Genomic DNA, 20,475 nt, shown 5'->3' on the forward strand with positions numbered 1-20,475 from the left:
AGAGGAGGGTGTAGGATAAGAGATTCCTGTAGTGACAGAGGAGGGTGTAGGATAAGAGATTCCTGTAGTGACAGAGGAGGGTGTAGGATAAGAGATGGCTGTAGTGACAGAGGAGGGTGTAGGATAAGAGATGGCTGTAGTGACAGAGGAGGGTGTAGGATAAGAGATGGCTGTAGTGACAGAGGAGGGTGTAGGATAAGAGATGGCTGTAGTGACAGAGGAGGGTGTAGGATAAGAGAGTGCTGTAGTGACAGAGGAGGGTGTAGGATAAGAGATTGCTGTAGTGACAGAGGAGGGTGTAGGATAAGAGATTGCTGTAGTGACAGAGGAGGGTGTAGGATAAGAGATTGCTGTAGTGACAGAGGAGGGTGTAGGATAAGAGAGTGCTGTAGTGACAGAACAAGGAGAACATGTGACTGTTCTGTACTTAGTGATTATTACTCACCTGTGCTGATAGCTGTAGGGATTTCCTCCTCCTTACACTGCTGATCACCCATCACATACGTCTCTTCTTCTACCTTTACAACTTCTACGATTATATCAGTCAGGTCTCCAACCTAAAAAAAACAAAACAGAAAATAAAAATAACAGCTAAAACAACATAACGCCAGAATGTAAATAACTGAGATTAACAACATCATAAATGTTTTATATTGAACCTTTGTGACCGGACTACAATTTAGTTTTGCTGTGTCAGTAATATGCAAATACATTATTTTACTACTTCGATTGTCCTCGTGCATTTCACATTTCTAGTAATTAATATTGGAGGTGACCCTGTTCACTGAGCTTTGTACTAATCACATGGCTAGCTGCTGACAACTAAAGTAAGTACCCCTACCTACATATATACTCAAATGGATGTGGTGCAGCGCTCAGCCTGATTAGTATGTGACACTAGTACTAATCTATTAGTTGTGTTGCAAAGTATGGGTCCACTGTAGTGTCAAGGTAAGTGGACAGTGTAGCTGTAATATAGGGATATAACAGCTGTATAAAACTGTCCTACTGAAACACAATAATAATGGTCCACCACAGATATGTATAAAAAGAATTGTAGGTTTACTGTTAAATGTCAAACAAATAGGTCCATCCTAACACATAGGATGACGTAAAACATAAAGAATCATGCATAAATATATAACACAAATATAGAAATAAGAGGAAAAAAAAATCACAATTAGGAATTGAGAAAATGGTCCGTGTAATGTAGGGACCAAAGCGTTCAAATGTCCAGGCTGTAATTGAACATCTGTGGCAAGAGGCAGATATAGAATGCCACCTTAATAAGTGCGTTGATGTAAGAATGGTAAACGATACTTATTGCCAGGTGGAAGGCACTGGTAATGTGTATATACAGACTGCGGCGTCCCGCTAGTTGTTTATGAATGGTAGTCGTTGAAGTCTGGAAAGATGGAGCACTCAGCTGTTCCTGCTGTGTATGAAGGGATAGTGAAGTGGCGGAGGTCTTTGAGAGCTCTATGCTGTGATGCCCGGGAAGTTCTTCCTCGGAAAAGGGGGCTGGGGAACTGACCAGTATTGAGGGTCTCCTGGCAGATCGTGTACCCCTCGGGATGGGGGCCCGGCAGTGTGTCTAGTTATAGACGCGTACCGGGACCCGTACAGGAGGGGTCTGATCGGTGCCTGAGGAGGGGATATTCCAGCCAAAGGCTCGGGTGAACCTATGACCGGGTACCCCCTCTCTGATGGAAACTCGCCTCCCTCTTACCTGTGGACCCGAGCCTTTGGCTGGAATATCCCTCCCCAGGCACCGATCAGACCCCCCTCCTCGGGGTCTCGCACCAAAGGGGGCGTGCTGTCGATGGTGAGTGACAGCACGCCCCCTTTGGTGGGAATGGCTGCCAGATGGAGGCGTTCCCATGGGAACGCCTACCGTCTGGGTCCGGCCCCACTGACATCACTAGTGATGTCAGTGGGAGTGATTTTGGCTCTGATAGAGCCAAAATCACTCCAGGGCTTGCGGTCTCGTCGCAAGCCCGATGGTCGCGATGGTCTTGACCATCGCGACCATAATCATGGACGCTCGCATAAGCTGTGGGTGGTAACCCAGAGCTATGCGAGCGTCCAAGAGGCCGCTCCAATAATAGGTAGGAGGGCCCGGATTCAGAGCGAGCGCTCTGGTCAGAGCGTCCGGCTCTGAATCAGGCCCTCTGTCCCTTCCTCTCTCCATCTCTGTCTCTCTCCCCCTCTCTTTTCCTCTATCTTGATCTCTATCTTCCTCCCCATCCCTCTATCCCACTCCCTCCCCCTCTTTCTCCCCTTACTCCCTGTCCCTCCCTCCCTCTGCCTCCTCTCTCTTTTCTCCCATCATTATCACTCTCCCTGTATCACGACTAAGTGAGTGTACACTACTGTCATTCTCTGTTGTAAGATGCATGCCATGACAGTACAATAGTACATAGTATGGCATATACAGTACTTGTATGTATGTTAGTAAGGGAATATAATTGTACTGTGCCAACACTCATTCCTATATTAACAATATGTGGTTTAAATAAAGTTGGGATTTTTCTCCATCTCTTCTGCGGAGATGATTGAGATACTTCTTTCTGTGTGATGGGCTGGCAGATCAGGTTGGATATTGTAGTTCAGTAGTAGCAGCTGTAGTGCTAAATCTTGCCTACACCGGATTGAGAAGAACGTGCACACGTCTGTCAGCCAATACCATGGTATGCTGGGGCTTGTATTATCTCAAAAATAAAATGATAGCAACACCCTTGCGGAGCCTAGCCCATCACTTGTAGATATAGTTATCCTAGTCCCTCTCTCCTTCTCTCTCCCCAACTCCCTTCCCACTCTCTCCCTCCCTCTGTCTCCCTCTCCTCCTCTACTGTGTGTGTATGTATATATATATATATATATATATATATATCTTTATCTACATATACAGGAGACGGTTCCCAGCAGTGTCGCAGACATGATGTAGTATGCTCCCACCTTGCCCGTCAGTGGAGGGTGCAGAGACAAGGTAAGGGGCATAGTAGTTGCTGCGTGAGGCCGTGGCAATTTTATTGATGGGCCCCCACAACTTAGTTGCCCTGTGGCCCCAACAAGCCTTAATCCGGCCCTGGAAGTCAGTAACTGTAAAAACCTCTATAACCCAAACCTGATAAGCTCAGATGTGAACCATGGAGGGAAGTACAGTGCTCAGTACAGGTCCTGCCTTATCTATATCACAGTGTTCAGATGGGGTTAGTATTGGTTACTAGAGCACAAACTAGTCCCTTGTACATATACTAACACTCTTTATACGTACATGGGGACGTGTTAGCGCTGTATTAACCAACATTATTTTCATCTTTATCCAAGTGAACTATAAAGAGTCACTAATTCCACTATCAGCACAGACCTTATTACCATAGTAACATGAAAGGATGTGCAGCCCCCATCCCCACATATCCAGATGGGCTCCGATAATGGTCAGGAAAGAGGAGACTGTGTTGCTGTAACATCACTGGCCCTGCCCCCATGAATCAACCAATCCAAACACTATTTCTTCACAGCAAGCCCGCCAACCTGTCACTCAAACACGGTCGGCTCAGATAAAGAAGCTTCTCCCTCCTACTATATTATCCTGCTGAAGAGGAGTCAGGGAGACCATTGTGCACATATGTAGTTCAAACACCCCAATTCATGTAATCAATGTATATTAAGGTGGGTACACACTGCACCAATATATCTGCAGATCCAGTGATTATTATCATTTATTTATAAGGCGCCACAAGTGTTCCGCAGCGCCTTACACAGTACATAAACAAGTAACCAGCGACTTACAGTACTATACAATACAATACACGGACATATATAATAAACATTGCTCTATTAGCGATCTCTACACCCACATATGCAGCCAAGTGTTAGTTGCCCTAGTGGGGAGTAAGAGATAAATGACATTACAGAAGGGAGAAGCACAAGAGGGTAGAGGGCCCTGCTCGAAAGAGCTTACATTCTATAAGGGAGGGGCAGACAAACAGGAGTGACACAGATGGGGTAGGCGGGGAGGAAGGAAGATGTAGCAGCAAGTTAGGATGGGAGCTGGAAGGCTTTAATGAAGTAGTGGGTCTTAAGAGCTCGTTTGAATGATTGTAGAGAGGTGGAGAGTCTGATGGGGAGAGGGAGGGAGTTCCAAAGGTGGGGAGCAGCACGGGCAAAATCTTGGGAGGCGGGAGTGGGAGGAAGTAATCAGTTGGCATGAAAGGTGGTGTGTATTATGTGAAAGAAGATGGCGGACAGAAGAGTGAAGGTAGATGAGATCAGCGATGTAAATGGGAGAGGAATGGGTGAGGGCTTTGTAAGTTAGGGTGAGAACCTTGAATTGGATTCTGGAAGGGAAGGGGAGCCAGTGGAGGGCTTGTAAGAGAGGGGAGGCAGATGATGGTCGTTCATACACAGTGAATGACCACCATCTGCTTGTGGTCGCGGGTCCCGCCCCCATTGCATGTGTACGGGCAGTCGTACACACTGGCCAATGGCCAGATATATCGGCTCTGCAGCACAGCCGACGCGATATGTCTGAACGACGTCGGTCACAGACATATCGCTGGTACATAGACAAACAAGGGAAGACTCTGCACAGGATAAGAGATGTGATACAAAGATATTAAGACCAACATATAAATTAGTATTGAGGGGAACCCCCTTATATTGACCCAGTTGTTGGTGCTCCCCCGAAGTAATGACTACAAATGTATACTACCAAATATTACCCTGTATAGCTGGATAACAGAAAAAAATCCTTTGTGGGGGCACTCTTATCAATTTTAATGTAATGAAATAAATATAAAATATAACTTTTATTAAATCTGCACTTAAAAGAAAAACGAAAAAATACTTTTACACACATAAGACTCAGACAAAATATAAACTGCGATATTTATCAATGTTACCACAGGAAAATGTACAAATAAGAACTCATAAGATATTGCGTTAATTCCCCTTTTCCATATTTAATGGGAAAGAGGTGAAATATTGGATATACTTGTTCAGATAGTATATCACTAATAATTCTTATAGCAAAATTGCTCTGTATGTGTATTGCAAACCATATCTCACACCAGCGTCTGGAGAATTAACCCTTTAATCATATTGCTTATCCCCACAAATGGGTAAACCCTTAATGATGTAATTGTGCACACTAATACCATTTATTAGTGTTCATTAGGGGTATATAACATCCAGAAGAATGTATTTAGATGCTAAAATGCAACACACAAAAATTAAAGTGCTACAACTTTATTTTGTACATCTCTCATGTAAACAACACATAAACAATCTATTTTCTGTCATAGAGATAGATGAATGAGGGACTTAGGGCCTGATTCAGACCCACTCGCGAGCGGCTGTCCGCTCGCAAGTGGGTCGATGGTCTGCACTGAGCATGCGCACGACGGAGGGAGCTCCGTCGTGCGCATGCGCCAGACGCGACGAGCGAAGGACTTTCCTTCACTCGTTGTGTCTGATCAAAGGGGGCGTGCTGTCGATGGGAGTGGGAGTGATTTTGGCTCTGATAGAGACAAAATCACTCCGGGCCTTGCGGTTGAAAACCTCAACCGCAGGCTCCGGCTCGCAGTGGCGATGGTCGCGATGGTCACGCGGTGACCCACAGCTATACGAGCGTCCAGGAGGACGCTCCATAATTATGGAGGGCGGCCCTCATTCAAAGCGTGCGCTCTGCTCAGAGCGTACGGCTCTGAATGAGGGCCTTAATTTTGGTCATCAGGTCATCTTATACACACACATACTGCAGCACATATCCTAACCCACTGCTCCATGCTCCTTCCTCACTATCTACCCCATCTCTCTCGCCCCTGTCTGTCTGCCCCTCCCCTTTAGAATGTAAGCTCTCACAAGCAGGGCCCTCGTCCCTCACGTGCTTCTCCTATACCTACTTATAGTATCATTTACTCCTAACTCCCCAATTGGCACCTAACATTTGGTTGCGGAGGCCCTGCTGCTTGTGTTATGCAGCTATGTGTATAAACCATGTCCTTGTCCTGCATTGTTTGTATTACTATTAACTCATTTTCTTGTGTGCTCATTTATGTACTGTGTAAGGCGCTGCGGAACCTTTGTGGCGCCATATAAAGGATAATAATAATAATAATAATAAATAATAATAATAATAGGGTACATCAAATTACGTTTTCCATTTGTATGTAGAAGTTTTCTATTATAATGATGTGTGCTCTTGTGTACATTATTTATTTATTTATTAACAGTTTCTTATATAGTGCAGCATATTCTGTTGCGCTTTACAATTGTAAAATGTGTTCTATAATGTCTACAAGCATACACGTATGGGTCATCAAAAAAACCTACAACCCCTGTATAAATCACAGTTGCTATAGTGTGAAGAGATAGCAAAGGACACTATAGCAACTGTGATTTATACAGATAAAAATCACCAATAACAAGTAGTAGCGCTATGAATGGGTTATAATAAGAGATATGGTAAGAACTAACCCTTGTTATCTCTATTTCTACGAAGTCCATAGGGTTCCACAGGATACCTTGGGGTATAGGCGATGGCGGCAGACATCCGGGCACCACAGAGTTAAACTTTCAGCGTCCCAGGATGTACTGGGGTCCCTCTCCTATACCCTGCCCCCGAGCCTCAGGCCCTTAGTTTCGTCACAAGCCATAGGCCGGAGGAGGAGAAAAAAAGAGAGAGAAGAAAGTCTGGAACACACAAGAAATCACATTCTCACCAGAAGAAGACAGAAAAAACGGTGACCAGAGCAAAGCCCATCTGCAGTACAGGTGTGACAGGGCGGGAATCATGTAGAACCCTATGGACTTCGTAGAAATAGAGATATCAAGGGTAAGTTCTTACCATATCTCTTATTTTCTACTTCAGGGTCTATATCCTACTTCAGGATACCTTGGGGATGTCCCAAAAGCAGTATCCTTCAAGGGTGGGGACGCTCCTGTGCTGTAAGGATAATCCGCCACCCGAAGGAAGCATCCTGAGAGGCGAATGTATCAAATGCATAATACCTCACAAAAGGTATGGACAGAAGACTACGTGGCTGCCTTGCACAGCTGAAGTGTAGAGGCACCACGGCGAGCTGCCCATGAAGGACTCACAGACCGAGTAGACTGAGCTTTAAGAGGATGGTACAGGAAAGCCCTCATGAATGTAAGCCTCAGAAATCGCCATGCAAATCCATCCTGCCAAAGTCTGCTTAGTGGCAGGCCAACCCTTCTTATGGAAATCATAGAGGACAAACAGAGTCCGATTTCCTAAATGAACTGGTATAGTCAACATAAATCCTTAAGGCCCGTACCACATCCAAGGAGGCCTCACCAGCAGATAAGTCTGGGGAATTGAAGGCCGGAACTATGATTTCCTCAGTGATGTGGAAACTAGATACCACCTTACGTAGGAACCCAGGACGAGTGCGCAGCACTGCCCTGTCCCTATGAAAAATTAGAAATGGAGGGCGACATGAGAGAGCCCCCAAATCTGACACTCTTCTGGCCGAAGCAATGGCCAGAAGGAACACAGTCTTAACTGTGAGCCAATTTAGATCCACTGAGCCCAGTGGTTCAAATGGCGGTCCTTGGAGAGCCCTAAGGACCACAGCCAGGTCCCAAGTAGCCACAGGTGGAACAAAGGGAGGCTGTATGCGAAGTACACATAGTGTGAAGGTGTGGACATCAGCAAGTGTAGCAATCCTACGCTGAAACCACACTGAGAGGGCGGAAATCTGCACCTTCAGTGAAGCAAGGCGAAGACCATGATCTAAGCCTGCCTGTAGGAAAGCCAAGATCCTGGATATCCTAAAAACCTGAGGATCATATCCTTTAGGTCGACACCATTCAAAGAAAGTATGCCACACTCGGTGGTAAATTCTTGCAGAAAATTACTTCCGAGCTCTGAGCATAGTGTTAACCACAGAGCTGGAAAAACCCCTGGACCTCAAGAGGGCAGTCTCAACAGCCACACCGTCAAAGACAGACGACCCAGGTCCGGGTGACAACAAGGACCTTGAGACAACAGGTCCAGACGTAGCGGCAACAGCATCGGAGCGTCTACGGATAGGCTCCTGAGATCTGAGTACCAGTGCCTTCTGGGCCGTTCTGGAGCTATCAGCATGAGCGTGCCGCCTTCTTGCTTGAATTTGCGAATCACTCGAGGAAGAAGGGAGAATGGAGGGAAGAGATATGCAAACTGGAAGGTCGACCTGACCAACAGAGCATCCACTAGAAATGCCTTTACGTCCCTTGTTCTTGACCCGTACACAGGCAGTTTGTTGTTGTGTCGGGAGGCCATGAGATCTATCTCTGGTAGGCCCCACTTGTTCATCAGCAGCTGAAACACCTCCTGGTGAAGAGACCACTCTTCTGGATGCACGTCTTGACAGCTGAGAAAGTCTGCTTCCCAGTTTAGGACTCCTGGTATGAACACTGCCGATATTGCAGTGAGATGCCTTTCCGCCCAGGCTAGAATGCGGGACACCTCTGTCAGAGCCGCCTGACTGCGGGTCCCTCCATGGCGATTTATATAAGCCACCGTGGTGGCATTGTCTCACTGTACCTGCACGGGTCTTCCGTGCAGGACCTGTCTTGCCTGCTGGAGAGCTTTGAACACTGCTCGAAACTCCAAAATGTTTATTGGAAGAGCAGCTTCTGCTGGTGTCCACCTTCCCTGGAAGAAGTGAGGACCAGAGACTGCTCCCCAACCTCGCAGACTGGCATCCGTCTCAGAAGGATCCAGTCCGCAATCCAAAAGGGGCGCCCCTTGTTCAGGTGAGTAGTCTGCAGCCACCAAGCTAATGACAGACGTACCTCCGGGGACAGCACCATCCTCTGTGTCTTTATCCAGTGGGGCAACCCATTCCATCTGGAGAGGATCAACTTCTGCAGAGGTCTGGAGTGGAACTGAGCAAACTCCACCATGTCGTACATCGACACCACTGAACCCAGTAACCTCATCGCCGAGTGAACAGACACCCGGCGACTCCGCAGGCAAGTACGAACCTTTGCCTGTAATGCAGAGATCTTTTCCTCCGTCACAAAGATCCTCTGATGTTGGGAATCCAACAAAGCTCCTAGGTGGAGCATCCTCTGTGATGGTATCAGGGAGGATTTTTTCCAATTTATCAGCCAGCCGTGAGTCTGCAATACAGAGACTGTCAATTGCAGATGGCGCTGAAGTCTCTCTGGAGACTCTGCCAACAACAGGAGGTCGTCCAGATAGGGCAACAAGCGCACTCCCTGCATCCGCATGTGAGCTGCCATAACTGCCATAACTTTGGTGAACACTCCAGACCAAAGGGCAGTGCTTGAAATTGAAAGTGGTCCTGGGCCACTGCAAACCTTAGGAAACTATGGTGTGCTGAGACAATAGGGATATGCAGGTAAGCATCCTGAATATCCAGCGGCACCATGAAATCCTCAGGTTCCATTGCTAAAATGATGGTACGCAGGGTCTCCATCCTGAACCGCGGAACCCGCAAAAATTTGTTGAGGGATTTGAGGTTGAGTATTGGCCGGTAGGTCCCATTGGGTTTCTGTACCAGAAAAAGATTGGAGTAATACCCCAATCCCCTCTGAGACAAAGGGACCGGCACTATGACCCCATCTTGGTGCATAGAGCGCAATACCTTGTTGAACTCTAGGGCCTTGTTCTGATTGGACTGAAGGCCCGTGGTGAAAAACCTGCTGGGAGGCCTCCTGCGGAAGTAGAGGGCGTACCACTGAGAAACCACTTCTCTTACCCATGTGTCTGAGGTGGTCAGACACCAATTCTGGGCGAATAGCAGAAGTCGGCCTCCCACTTTGGGGTCCCCCAAAGAAAGGCCTGTACCGTCAGGCCAAAGGTTTGTCGTCGGACTTGGGAGTCGGACGTCTGGTGCTCCAGGCCTGCTTCTTTGGCTTTGTAGGTTTCTTGGCGGCTGGCCGCCTTGGAAAGGACTGCACCCTGGGCTTACTCTGGGTTCTATAGGGCCGAAAGGATGAAGAACCCAACACTGATGGGACTGTAGCCGATGGCAGGACCGCAGATTTAGCAGCCGCCAGAGTAGCCACAATTTTGTCCAGATCAGGGCCAAAAAGGACCCTCCAAACCCTTCTTGGAATCAGCATCCACCTTCCAAGATCGCAACCACAGAGTGCACCGAGCTGCCACAGCTGCCGAGGATAGTCTACAAGCCAGAAGGCCTATATCTAAGGCCACCTCATTAATGTAAGAGACTGAGTCCCTGAGATTACCTACCAGCTCCACCTGTTTAGGTGAAGCATCCGGGTCCAGAGACGCCTCCAAAGTATCAGCCCAATGTTCCATGGCTCTGGCTACCCAGCACACGGCCATAGCCGGTCTGGACACCCCTCCTGCAAGGGAATACATGGATTTGAGACATATTTCAACCTTGAGATCCGTAGGATCTTTTAAGGAGGACATGGATGGCAAAGGCAATGTAGCACTCTTCACTAGACGTGTGACATGAGAAACTACCTGTGGCGGGGTTTCCCATTTGCCACTGCCAAACGCCTCTGAGGCTGAAAACGTTTACCTGGAGTCTTCCACGCTTCCTCTAAATGATCCACTAGCTGACCAGATAGGGGAAATACTGTAGCGTCACCTTTAATATCCTTGATAAAGTCATATTTGGATTTGGCAGCAGGAGGTTCGTCATCCTCAATAACCAAAGCCGTGCGGACCGCACGTATAAGGCCTGGTATATAGACAGAGAGGTCAAGCATCTCTCCGTCATCAGATGACACATCATCCTGATCATTTAGATCAGCCTGAGAGTGCAACTGCTGCGGCTGCAGTGATGACCCCCCGTTTTAAAATGTCCGACAGGTGTTGCACCGAAGCGGACAATGTATTAACCCACGCAGGCTCTTGTGTGACCTGAGGGGGCGAGAGTGGGAGACTCTGGGGTACCACTAACTGTCTGGGGAACCCCTGTAGGGGAGACGACACCATAGACTGCTGTGACAACCCCATTTGGGGAAACGCAGGGGGCGTCGCTAGCTGGCCCACTAGGGTTGTAAGTGCCTTAGCAAAACAAGCCCAGGGCAGCTCCTGCACAGGAGCAGAGACAGAAATCGGGCGTGCCAATCGAAAGCATGCCTTACATAACTCCTCAGAGTTTCCATCCCCCTCTACTAGTGTAACACCACATATAGTACACTTTGGTGGGAGAGGGTAATCGCGTTCACTGTGACGAGTGAACCGGAGCTGTATGTGACGCACCACACTGACAAATATTTGTATAGTGAGGCAATAACACCCTGCAGCACCGCACCGCAAGGGCTTGAGCAGAGAAAACAGGGACAGCTAAAATGGCTGACAGTAGAAAGTGAAAGTAGCAGTTACTCGCATTCAGTCACATACAATGCAGAATAATCCCTGCACTATCAGCGCTGTGATCAACTACCCAGAAATCAGCCTGGTAGGAAACAGCGCTGCATACTCTGACCTTGCACCGGAGGAGAGTTCTGCAGGGGGGACCCAGACCACGATGCCTCCGTTATCAGCGTCCAGCAACGCTTGCCAGATCCTAGAAAATGGCCGCCGAGGAGCAGAAAGGAGGCTGGGCCTGGGGGAGGAGCGCTTGCAGATGCCAGACCGTAGTGGAAAGGCCGTTTGCAGCGGGGGAGGCGCTGCATGCTGTGCAGGGAAAGCGCGCTCCCCTGGCATGCATTTATTCCCAGGACGCCGGACGTGGTCCATATCGCCTCGGCCCGCTGTCCCAGGGGGTAGTGGAAGCGCAGGTTTTATGACCTGGCTCCACGCTGCAGCCAGTCCCCAGGGAGCCCCCTGCCTGGGGACTAAGGACTGTGTCAATCAGCGGGGACCCGCCGCCGGACTCCGCCGCTTACCTTTATTCTCCGTAAATCCGGCCACAGTCTGGATAGCCGGGGTCACTGCTAGTGATGACCCTCCGTTATCCACCAAAATCCCCGGATCAGTACCAGCGTTCTGGTACCAGCGGGGTGTAGGAGTGACGGCATGGACGTCAATACTGACTGTCCATGCTGTACACTCATCTTTGTGCAGCCACAGCTGCTTCAGAAGAACTTCAGGGCCTTCCTGGCCCCCCTCTGTGTAGGTGCATCCGACTTCGGCCGGGCACCGACGAAAACTGAGGGCCTGAGGCTCGGGGCGGGGTATAGGAGAGGGACCCCAGTGCATCCTGGGAGGCTGAAAGTTTAACACTGTGGTGCCCAGATGTCTGCAGCCATCGCCTATACCCCAAGGTATCCTGTGGATACCCTATGGACCCTGAAGTAGAAATATACATTATTTAGATGTCAATTAATGTACATGTATGGCATATACTGAAATAAAATATATTTATTTTTGTGTTAAAGAATAACTTTACTTCATAAAACATGTAGAAATAAAATCACAGTGTTGATATAGCATGTAAAAACATGTAAAAACAAATTATCTCACCCTCAACCCTAATAGTCCATGGTTTTGCCTGTTCCTACACAATACCTTTGTATGGACACTGGGAGTACCAGAACAAGTGATGTGACTGTCCACTCGATGTACACCTGGTCACCGATAGAGGTATGTCCCTTTGAAATGGTCATAAAGAGAGGGTGAGGGTAAAGATCTCTGGTAATCCAGGATTACCAGAGATCTTCACCCTCACCCTCTCTTTGTGGATCCATTCATTTTGGACTACACCACCTTAGCCTGAACCAGCCTTTTGGAACAAAAAGGACAAAGTCCCACTGGGAAAGTACCAACAGCATCAACTTGGATTATATCACATACAAACACTGTGCAATTTGAGGACCCGTCACTGTTGACCAATATGACCATTTAAAAGGGACATCCCTCTATCGGTGACCAGGTGTACATCAGGTGGACAGTCGCATCACTTATTCTGGTACTCCCCGTGACAAAGGTATTGCGTAGGAACAAGCAAACCATGGACTATAAGGGGTAAATTTACTAAAGTGAGAGTTTTTAGAAGTGAGTTTTAGAAGAGATGTTGCCCATAGGCAACCAATCAGATTCTAGCTATTATCTTCTAGAAGGTGCTAGTTAATTGTTAAGTAGAATCTGATTGGTTGCTATAGGCAACATCACTTTTAAAACTCACTTCTGAAAACGCTCACCTTAGTAAATTTACCCCGTAGGGTTGAGGGTGAGATCATTTGTTTTTTGCATGTTTTTACATGCTATATCAACACTGTGATTTTATTTCTACATGTTTTATGAAGTAAAGTTATTCTGTAACACAATAATAAATATATTTAATTTCAGTATATGCCACACATGTACATTAATTGACATCTAAATAATGTATATATAACTACTTGTTATTGGTGATTTTTATCTGTAGAAATCACAGTTGCTATAGTGTCCTTTGCTATCCCTTCACACTATAGCAACTGTGATTTATACAGAGGTTCTAGGTTTTATTGATGACAATAATTATTATTTGTCAGCCAGTTGGAATCATTTGGAAAGGAGGATAAGAGCACAGATCATTAGAATAGAAAACTTCTACATACAAATGGAAAACGTGATTTGATGTACGTCATGGATGTTATATATCCCTAATTAACACTAATAAATGGTATTAGGGCCTGCTTCAGACCCGGTCGCAAGCGCTGAGCGATCGCAACCCGGTCGATGATGGCCCACTGGAGCCGGCTCCGTCGTGCGCATGCGCGAGACCCGGATAGCGAAGGGCACTCCGTCGCTCCGGGTCTCGCAACAAAGAGGGCGAGCTGTCGATGGTGAGTGACAGCTCGCCCCCTTTCGTAGGCGGGCCGGGGGTGTGGCCGAGCAAACGGAGGCGTTCCCGAAGGAACGCCTACCATTTGGGGGCGGCCCCACTGACATCACAAGTGATGTCAGTGGGAGAGCTTCCGGCTCAATTTGAGCCGAAAGCTCTCTGGGGCTTGCGGCCACGAGACCCTACCAAAAGGGTCTCGTCGCAAGCCCGATGGTCGCGATGGTCTTGACCATCGCGGCCATCATCATGGCCGCTCGCAAACAAAAGCCCGGCCCTGATTCAGAGCAAGCGCTCTGTCAGAACGTCCGGCTCTGAATCAGGGCCTTAGTGTGCACAATTACATAATTAAGGGTTTACGCATTTGTGTGGATAAGCATATGATTAAAGGGTTAATTCTCCGGACGCTGGTGTGAGATATGGCTTGCAATACATATACAGAGCAATTTTGCTATAAGAAATATTACGTGAGATACTATCTGAACAAGCATATCTAATATTTTGCCTCTATTTCCCATTAAGGGGCATATTCAATTAGCGGCGAAAAGCCGTTTTCGTCGAAAAAGTTTCGCCGGTGACATGTCGCCAGCGGAAACTTTGCCCCGTATTCAATTGCGCCGACTTTTCACCGGTGCAGAAACGCAATGTAATGTCCCCGGCAGAAAAGTTTCGCCTCTGAATAGCCGTCGAAAAAAAGTGCAGAATTGCGGTTTTGGGGTGCAAAGGTGGGGAAACCACCCTGCACCCTTAGGACAGGTCCCCAAAAGTAAACTGCGTCAAAAAAAAATCCCCAAAAAATTCAAACACCACCCCAAAAATTGACTTTTGAAAAAGGGGGCGAAAAAGTTCAAAGTTGGGGTACAAACATAAAAAGTAGCGAAATAGACTTTGGGGGGTCTCAAAGTATTGGGGGGGGTTTATTGCAGGTGCTTGCTGAAGGTGCGTTTTTCACGTTTTTTAAGACCTCGCTTTTGCGATTTTTAACCATGTTTGCACCCATTTTCATGTACCCCAAAGTTGCTGGGACTGGTTATTTTCACCAAAAAAACTGCTAAACACTATTCTTCACCACTTGTGCAAAGACGCTAATTAGCAGCAAATGAGAGCATTTAAGTACCCCAAATATCTTCAGCAGGGCTATTCGGGGGCATCTATAATGATCCTCAATGTTAGTGCATCTTTTGGGGGTGTTGGGCTGATTTCCCCAAATCTGACAGCACTTTTCGCCTGTTTGCGTTTTGCCAGGAGCCATTTTCTAATAGAACACGGGGATAAGCGGGGACGCGGGCGATACTTTTTCGCATGGAAAACCAGCGATGTCGGCGAAAAGTCCGGCATGCGAAAAGTACAAAACTTTTCGCATCTAATTGAATATGCCCCTAAATAAGGGGAATTAACGCAATATCTTTTATATATATTGAATTCTTATTTGTACATTTTCCTGTGGTAACATTGATAAATATCGCAGTTTATGTCTTGTCTGAGTCTTATGTGTGTAAAAGTAGTTTTTCATTTTTTTCTTTTAAGTGCAGATTTAATAAAAGTTATATTTTAGATTTATTTCATTACATTCAATTTATAAGAGTAACCCCACAAAGGAGTTTTTTATCTCTGTTATCCTGCTATACAGGGTAATATTTGGTAGTATACATATCGCTGGTACACACTGGCCGACGGCCACCAGATATATTGGCCGACCAATTGATCGGCTAATATATCCGTCAGTGTGTACCAAGCATTAGTGTCTGATAATTGTTTTGCTAACTAAAACTGTAATACTGTCCTTTAATGAAGTGAGATTAAATAAAACAATATCAGGTTATAAGATCCGCTCAGCTTCTCTACAGATCATATTATGTACAGAAACGTCCTCTCGCATCTTTGCTGCGTCCACACCCACGACCCCATAGGATTGCATGGTGCGATCTCAGTGCGTGCCATGGCGTACCGTACCGAACGCAGCGGTGGATAATCACATGGCGCAATGCGTGCGCACCTTTGTAGAGCAGTCGGCAAGAATGTAAGAGGACACATCTGTACAATCACTATTTTGGAGAGACCCTAAATTTCATATACCTGATAGTCCTGTGGGTTATTGTGATTCTCCTCTGTATCATCCTGGGAATAAAGAGGACGGGGACATCTCTCTGGGGTATTACTGTTACTGGCTCCATCTGTAGGAGACACACAGTGACTGATTGCACTGTATACAGTCAGGTGCATAAATATTGGGACATTGACAGAATTTTCATATTTTGGCCTCTATTCACCACCACAATGGCTTTGAAATGAAACAAACAAGATGTGCTTTAGCTGCAGACTTTCAGATTTAATTTGAGGGTAATTACATCCACATCAGGTGAACGGTGTAGGAATTACAACGGTTTCTATATGTGCCTCCCACTTTTTAAGGGGCCAAAAGTAATGGGACTATCAACTCAAAAGCTATTTTATGGACAGGTGTGGGCTATTCCCTCGTTATTTCATTATCAATTAAGCAGGTAAAAGGTCTGGAGTTGATTCTAGGTGTGACATTTGCATTTGGAATCAGTTGCTGTCGACTCTCAATATGAGATCCAAAGAGCTGTCACTATCAGTGAAGCAAGCCATCATTAGGCTGAAAAATCAAAACAAACCCATCAGCGAGATAGCAAAAACATTAGGTGTGGCCAAATCAACTGGTGAAGAACAGTTGGCCAAATCAAGAACACTCTCCAGGAGGTAGGTGTATATGTGTCAAAGTCAACAATCAAGAGAAGACTTCACAAGAGTGAATATAGAGGGTTTACCACAAGATGTAAACCATTGGTGAGCCACAAAAACAGGAAGACCAGATTAGAGTTTGCCAAACAACATCTAAAAAAGCCATTACAGTTCTGGAACAACATCCTATGGACAGATGAGACAGATCAACTTGTACCAGAGTGATGGGAAGAGAAGAGTATGGAGAAGGAAAGGAACTGCTCATGATCCAAAACATACCACCTCATCAGTGAAGCATGGTGGTGGTAGTGTCATGGCGTGTGCATGTATGGCTGCCAATGGAACTGGTTCCCTTGTATTTATTGATGATGTGACTGCTGACAAAAGCAGCAGAATTAATTCTGAAGTGTTTCAGGCAATATTATATGCTCATATTCAGTCAAATGCTTCAGAACTCATTGGACGGCGCTTCACAGTGCAGATGGACAATGACCCGAAGCATACTGCAAAAGCAACCAAAGAGTTTTTTAAGGCTAAAAAGTGGAATGTTATGCAATGGCCAAGTCAATCCCCTGACCTGAATGCATTTCACTTGATGAAGACAAAACTGAAGGGAAAATGCCCCAAGAACAAGCAGGAACTGAAGACATTTGCAGTAGAGGCCTGGCAGAGCATCACCAGGGATGAAACCCAGCGTCTGGTGATGTCTATGCATTCCAGACTTCAGGCTGTAATTGCCTGCAAAGGATTTGCAACAAAGTATTAAAAAGTGAAAGTTAGATTCAGGATTGTTTAGTTTGTCCCATTACTTTTGGCCCCTTAAAAAGTGGGAGGCACATATAGAAACCGTTGTAATTCCTACACCGTTCACCTGATTTGAATGTAATTACCCTCAAATTAAATCTGAAAGTCTGCAGTTAAAGCACATTTTGTTTGTTTCATTTCAAAGCCATTGTGGTGGTGAATAGAGGCCAAAATATGAAAATTCTGTCAATGTCCCAATATTTATGCACCTGACTGTATATGTGATTATCAGATGATGTATATATAGGTGGCCCCATAGCTGCTCTCCCCATTACAGTAAGTGACAGTCTCCTCTTACCCAGTGATGTGAGAGACCGGTGATTCTCCATCATCACGTCCTTGTACAGACCCCTGTGTTCCTCTATATACTCCCACTCCTCCATGGAGAAATAGACAGTGACGTCCTCACACCTTATAGGAACCTGACACACACAGTGATACAGTCATCACCCAGACACATCCCCTGGTGTTACTGTATAATGTCCCATTCCCAGCAGTCACCTCTCCAGTCAGCAGCTGAATGATCTTGTTGGTGAGTTCCAGGATCTTCTGGTCATTGTGTCTCTCATGTATCAGTGAGTGAGGTGGAGGCACCGTGATGGGGCTCTGGGTCCTGCTCAGTCCTCCTAAGGGACAGCTGCTCTGTGCCACAGGCTCTCCAGAGGTCTTCCTTAGTACTGTGTAATCCTGTGTATTGAAGAGGAACAGCTCAAACACTTTTGGAACAAAGTTAAAATCTGACAAAGTTAAACAAGGAAATATTCTGAGCAATTTGGCTGAGTGATATTACCACCGATTCCTCTATATAAACATAGGGGTCACCGGTGAAGACGTGCCTGGCCACTTTTGGCTGCCACTGATATAGACTCCGCCAAGGACATGTCCCTCCTGAAAAGATGGTAAGTGGACCGGCTCAGGCTCCTCGGTGGAAGTAGCCAGGGTGATTAGAAATTGGGATCCAAATAAGCTGCTGCATATTTCCCGACACCACACATCTCTCTGGGTTCAGTTCACTAAAACACAGATCTACCTTCTTGCACAAAGTCATCAAATTAATAGCAAGAGCAGCTATGAGATCCCTGGGAGCCAACATGTCCTAAATGCATTTCTGGAGACCTTGGCAGTGTGTTACAGCCAATTTCTGAGGCCAAGGTCCGGAACTGTATGAGATATTTACCAGCGATCACGTTACCTTCCGTTAGATTTACAGGGCTGGCAGAGGAGGAGGAAACACAAAAAAAAACTCTACAAAAAGAGTTTGGCCTATTATGACGACATTCATCATGTCAGCCTGTTTAGAATGTCACCAAAACGTCCCTGGTGGTCTAGTGGGGGATTACCTGGTACAGCAGAGCCAGCGGCTCTAGCAGTAATGTCCTGATAACTTTCTCTAATCCTGCAGGTCTTCCATTGGTGAGTATAACTAACCCTAACCCACCCCCTAGTGCCTAAAGTTAACCTCCCCTCTCGCAGCCTAACCTTCCGCCTAGTGCCTAACCCTCTCCCATGTGGCCTAACCCTAACCTCCCCTCCTGCAGAAGACCCCCCCATAGCCTAAGCCTCCCCCAGTGCCTGACCCGCCCCTCCCTTAGCCTAAACCTAACCTTCCCTCCCATAGCCTAACCCTACCCCTGGTGCCTAACTCTATCCTCCTCTCCTGCAGACTAACCTTAACTCTCCCCCTAGTGTTTAACTCTCCCCTCCCATAGCCTAACACTTCCATAGCGTAACCCTAACCCTCCCGTAGCCTAACCCTCCCCCTAGTGCTTAACCCTATCCCTAACCTCCCATAGCATAACCCTAACTCTCCCCCTAGTGCCTAACCCTAACTCTCCCTTCCTGCAGCCTAAACCTCCCACAGCCTAACCCTAGCCTTCCACGCCCGTAGCCCAACCCTCCCCCTAGTGTCTAACCCTCTCCTCCCGTAGCCTACCCCTGACCCTACGCTACTGCAGCCTGACCCTATCCCTCAGCTCCAGACTAATGTTTATATCACATGTTGACAATCTGTAGATGCCAACATGCTCTTTGTAAATGTCGACATTATGACTACAGCACCCTCAAAAACCTTACAATAGGCCAAGATAAAGACCAATAATAGAGGGCGATTTTTGTCTCGCAAAAGTGAAGTGCAGGCTAGGGCTTGATGAGGTAACAGGGATATAATGAAGACAAGGTCACAGAAATGCATAAAACCTAATGAGAAACACAGTTTTCACTATTGACCTGCATAAGTAAATCACAATCTCCATAAGTACCAGAGCAGAGAGCGACACCTCAGGCAGGAAAGAGGAACTGCACAGGTTGTGACCGATGCAGGGTGCTAGAATGAACACAACAGAGTAATGCCTCATCTCAACACAGGCTAGCACAACCTGTTCCTCAAACATCAGATAATAGTATGTTTGGGTATAGGGAGAGAGTTTCTGAGATACCTTCGCTCGTCACAGGGCGCTAATTGGGCACACACACCTACATGGGAGTACATACAATGGCAAAAGAGGGCAAACAAAGACACAGTGCCTGAGGTGGGAGGTTCAGTGTAGTAAGTGACCACAGATGCTCACTGCAGGCTTAAACATCAAATATGGAAGCTAAAACTAGCGGGACTGGTAAATAGAATTCTCCAGAGACGCAGCCAACTGAAAAGCTCAGGTTATTAAAACACAATAGAGAACAATCGCCAATACCTATGTGTGACTCTTCAATAAGGAAAGAAATGGCTTTTGGTAATAAATATATCCATTAAAAAAATTATACATTTAATTTGGATATATAAAAAAAACCACCAAATCCTTGACAAACTGTCCAGGACGGACTTGAAACGCATTAACATTTATATTTGAGCAGAGACTGATGATTTCAGCTATGTAAAGTGTGCCGTGACCAGGATATTTATTGGAGGAACTTCCTATCTGTTTTATGTGGGGACAATATCCTACAGCGCTAATGACATTAGTACACCCAGTGTGGATGCACCGCAAACATCTCTGGCTGCAGTCTGCCTAATACAGGAGCCTGCCTGGTTATTCAAGTGGAGAGGTGAGAAATGTACAGACGGCTGCTGGCGGGCAGCCACTTCCTCCGGCCAGCTTATATTGGTGAGGCCGATTAGCGGTTCTGGTGTATAGATATAGGGCCTCATTCAGAGGCGGTCGTTAGATGCAAGCGGTCGCTCTGAATCAGAGCGGCCGCTTGCATCCTGAACGGCCGCCTCCATGACGATCGTTAGGCT

General features: G+C 46.6%; 2 protein-coding genes across 2 annotated transcripts in view; one reads left to right on the top strand and one right to left on the bottom strand.

Annotated features, from left to right (window-relative positions):
- The window catches only part of LOC148436279 (uncharacterized), a 193,352-nt gene that overhangs the window by 142,007 nt on the left and 30,870 nt on the right, over window positions 1-20,475 (top strand). The window lies entirely within an intron of this gene.
- Window positions 1-20,475, bottom strand: part of LOC148436282 (uncharacterized) — a 67,541-nt gene that overhangs the window by 39,807 nt on the left and 7,259 nt on the right. Inside the window, exons 3-6 of the mRNA XM_088465079.1 lie at window positions 17,742-17,927; window positions 17,539-17,662; window positions 15,810-15,907; window positions 446-557 (exon numbers count right to left, since the gene is read on the bottom strand). Coding sequence (XP_088321205.1) covers window positions 446-557; window positions 15,810-15,907; window positions 17,539-17,662; window positions 17,742-17,927 — 520 coding nt within the window. The remainder of the gene's footprint in view (window positions 1-445; window positions 558-15,809; window positions 15,908-17,538; window positions 17,663-17,741; window positions 17,928-20,475) is intronic.

This window comes from Taudactylus pleione, unplaced genomic scaffold, assembly GCF_031769625.1.
Source record: "Taudactylus pleione unplaced genomic scaffold, aTauple2 ptg001845l, whole genome shotgun sequence".
NCBI classification, from domain to species: domain Eukaryota; kingdom Metazoa; phylum Chordata; class Amphibia; order Anura; family Myobatrachidae; genus Taudactylus; species Taudactylus pleione.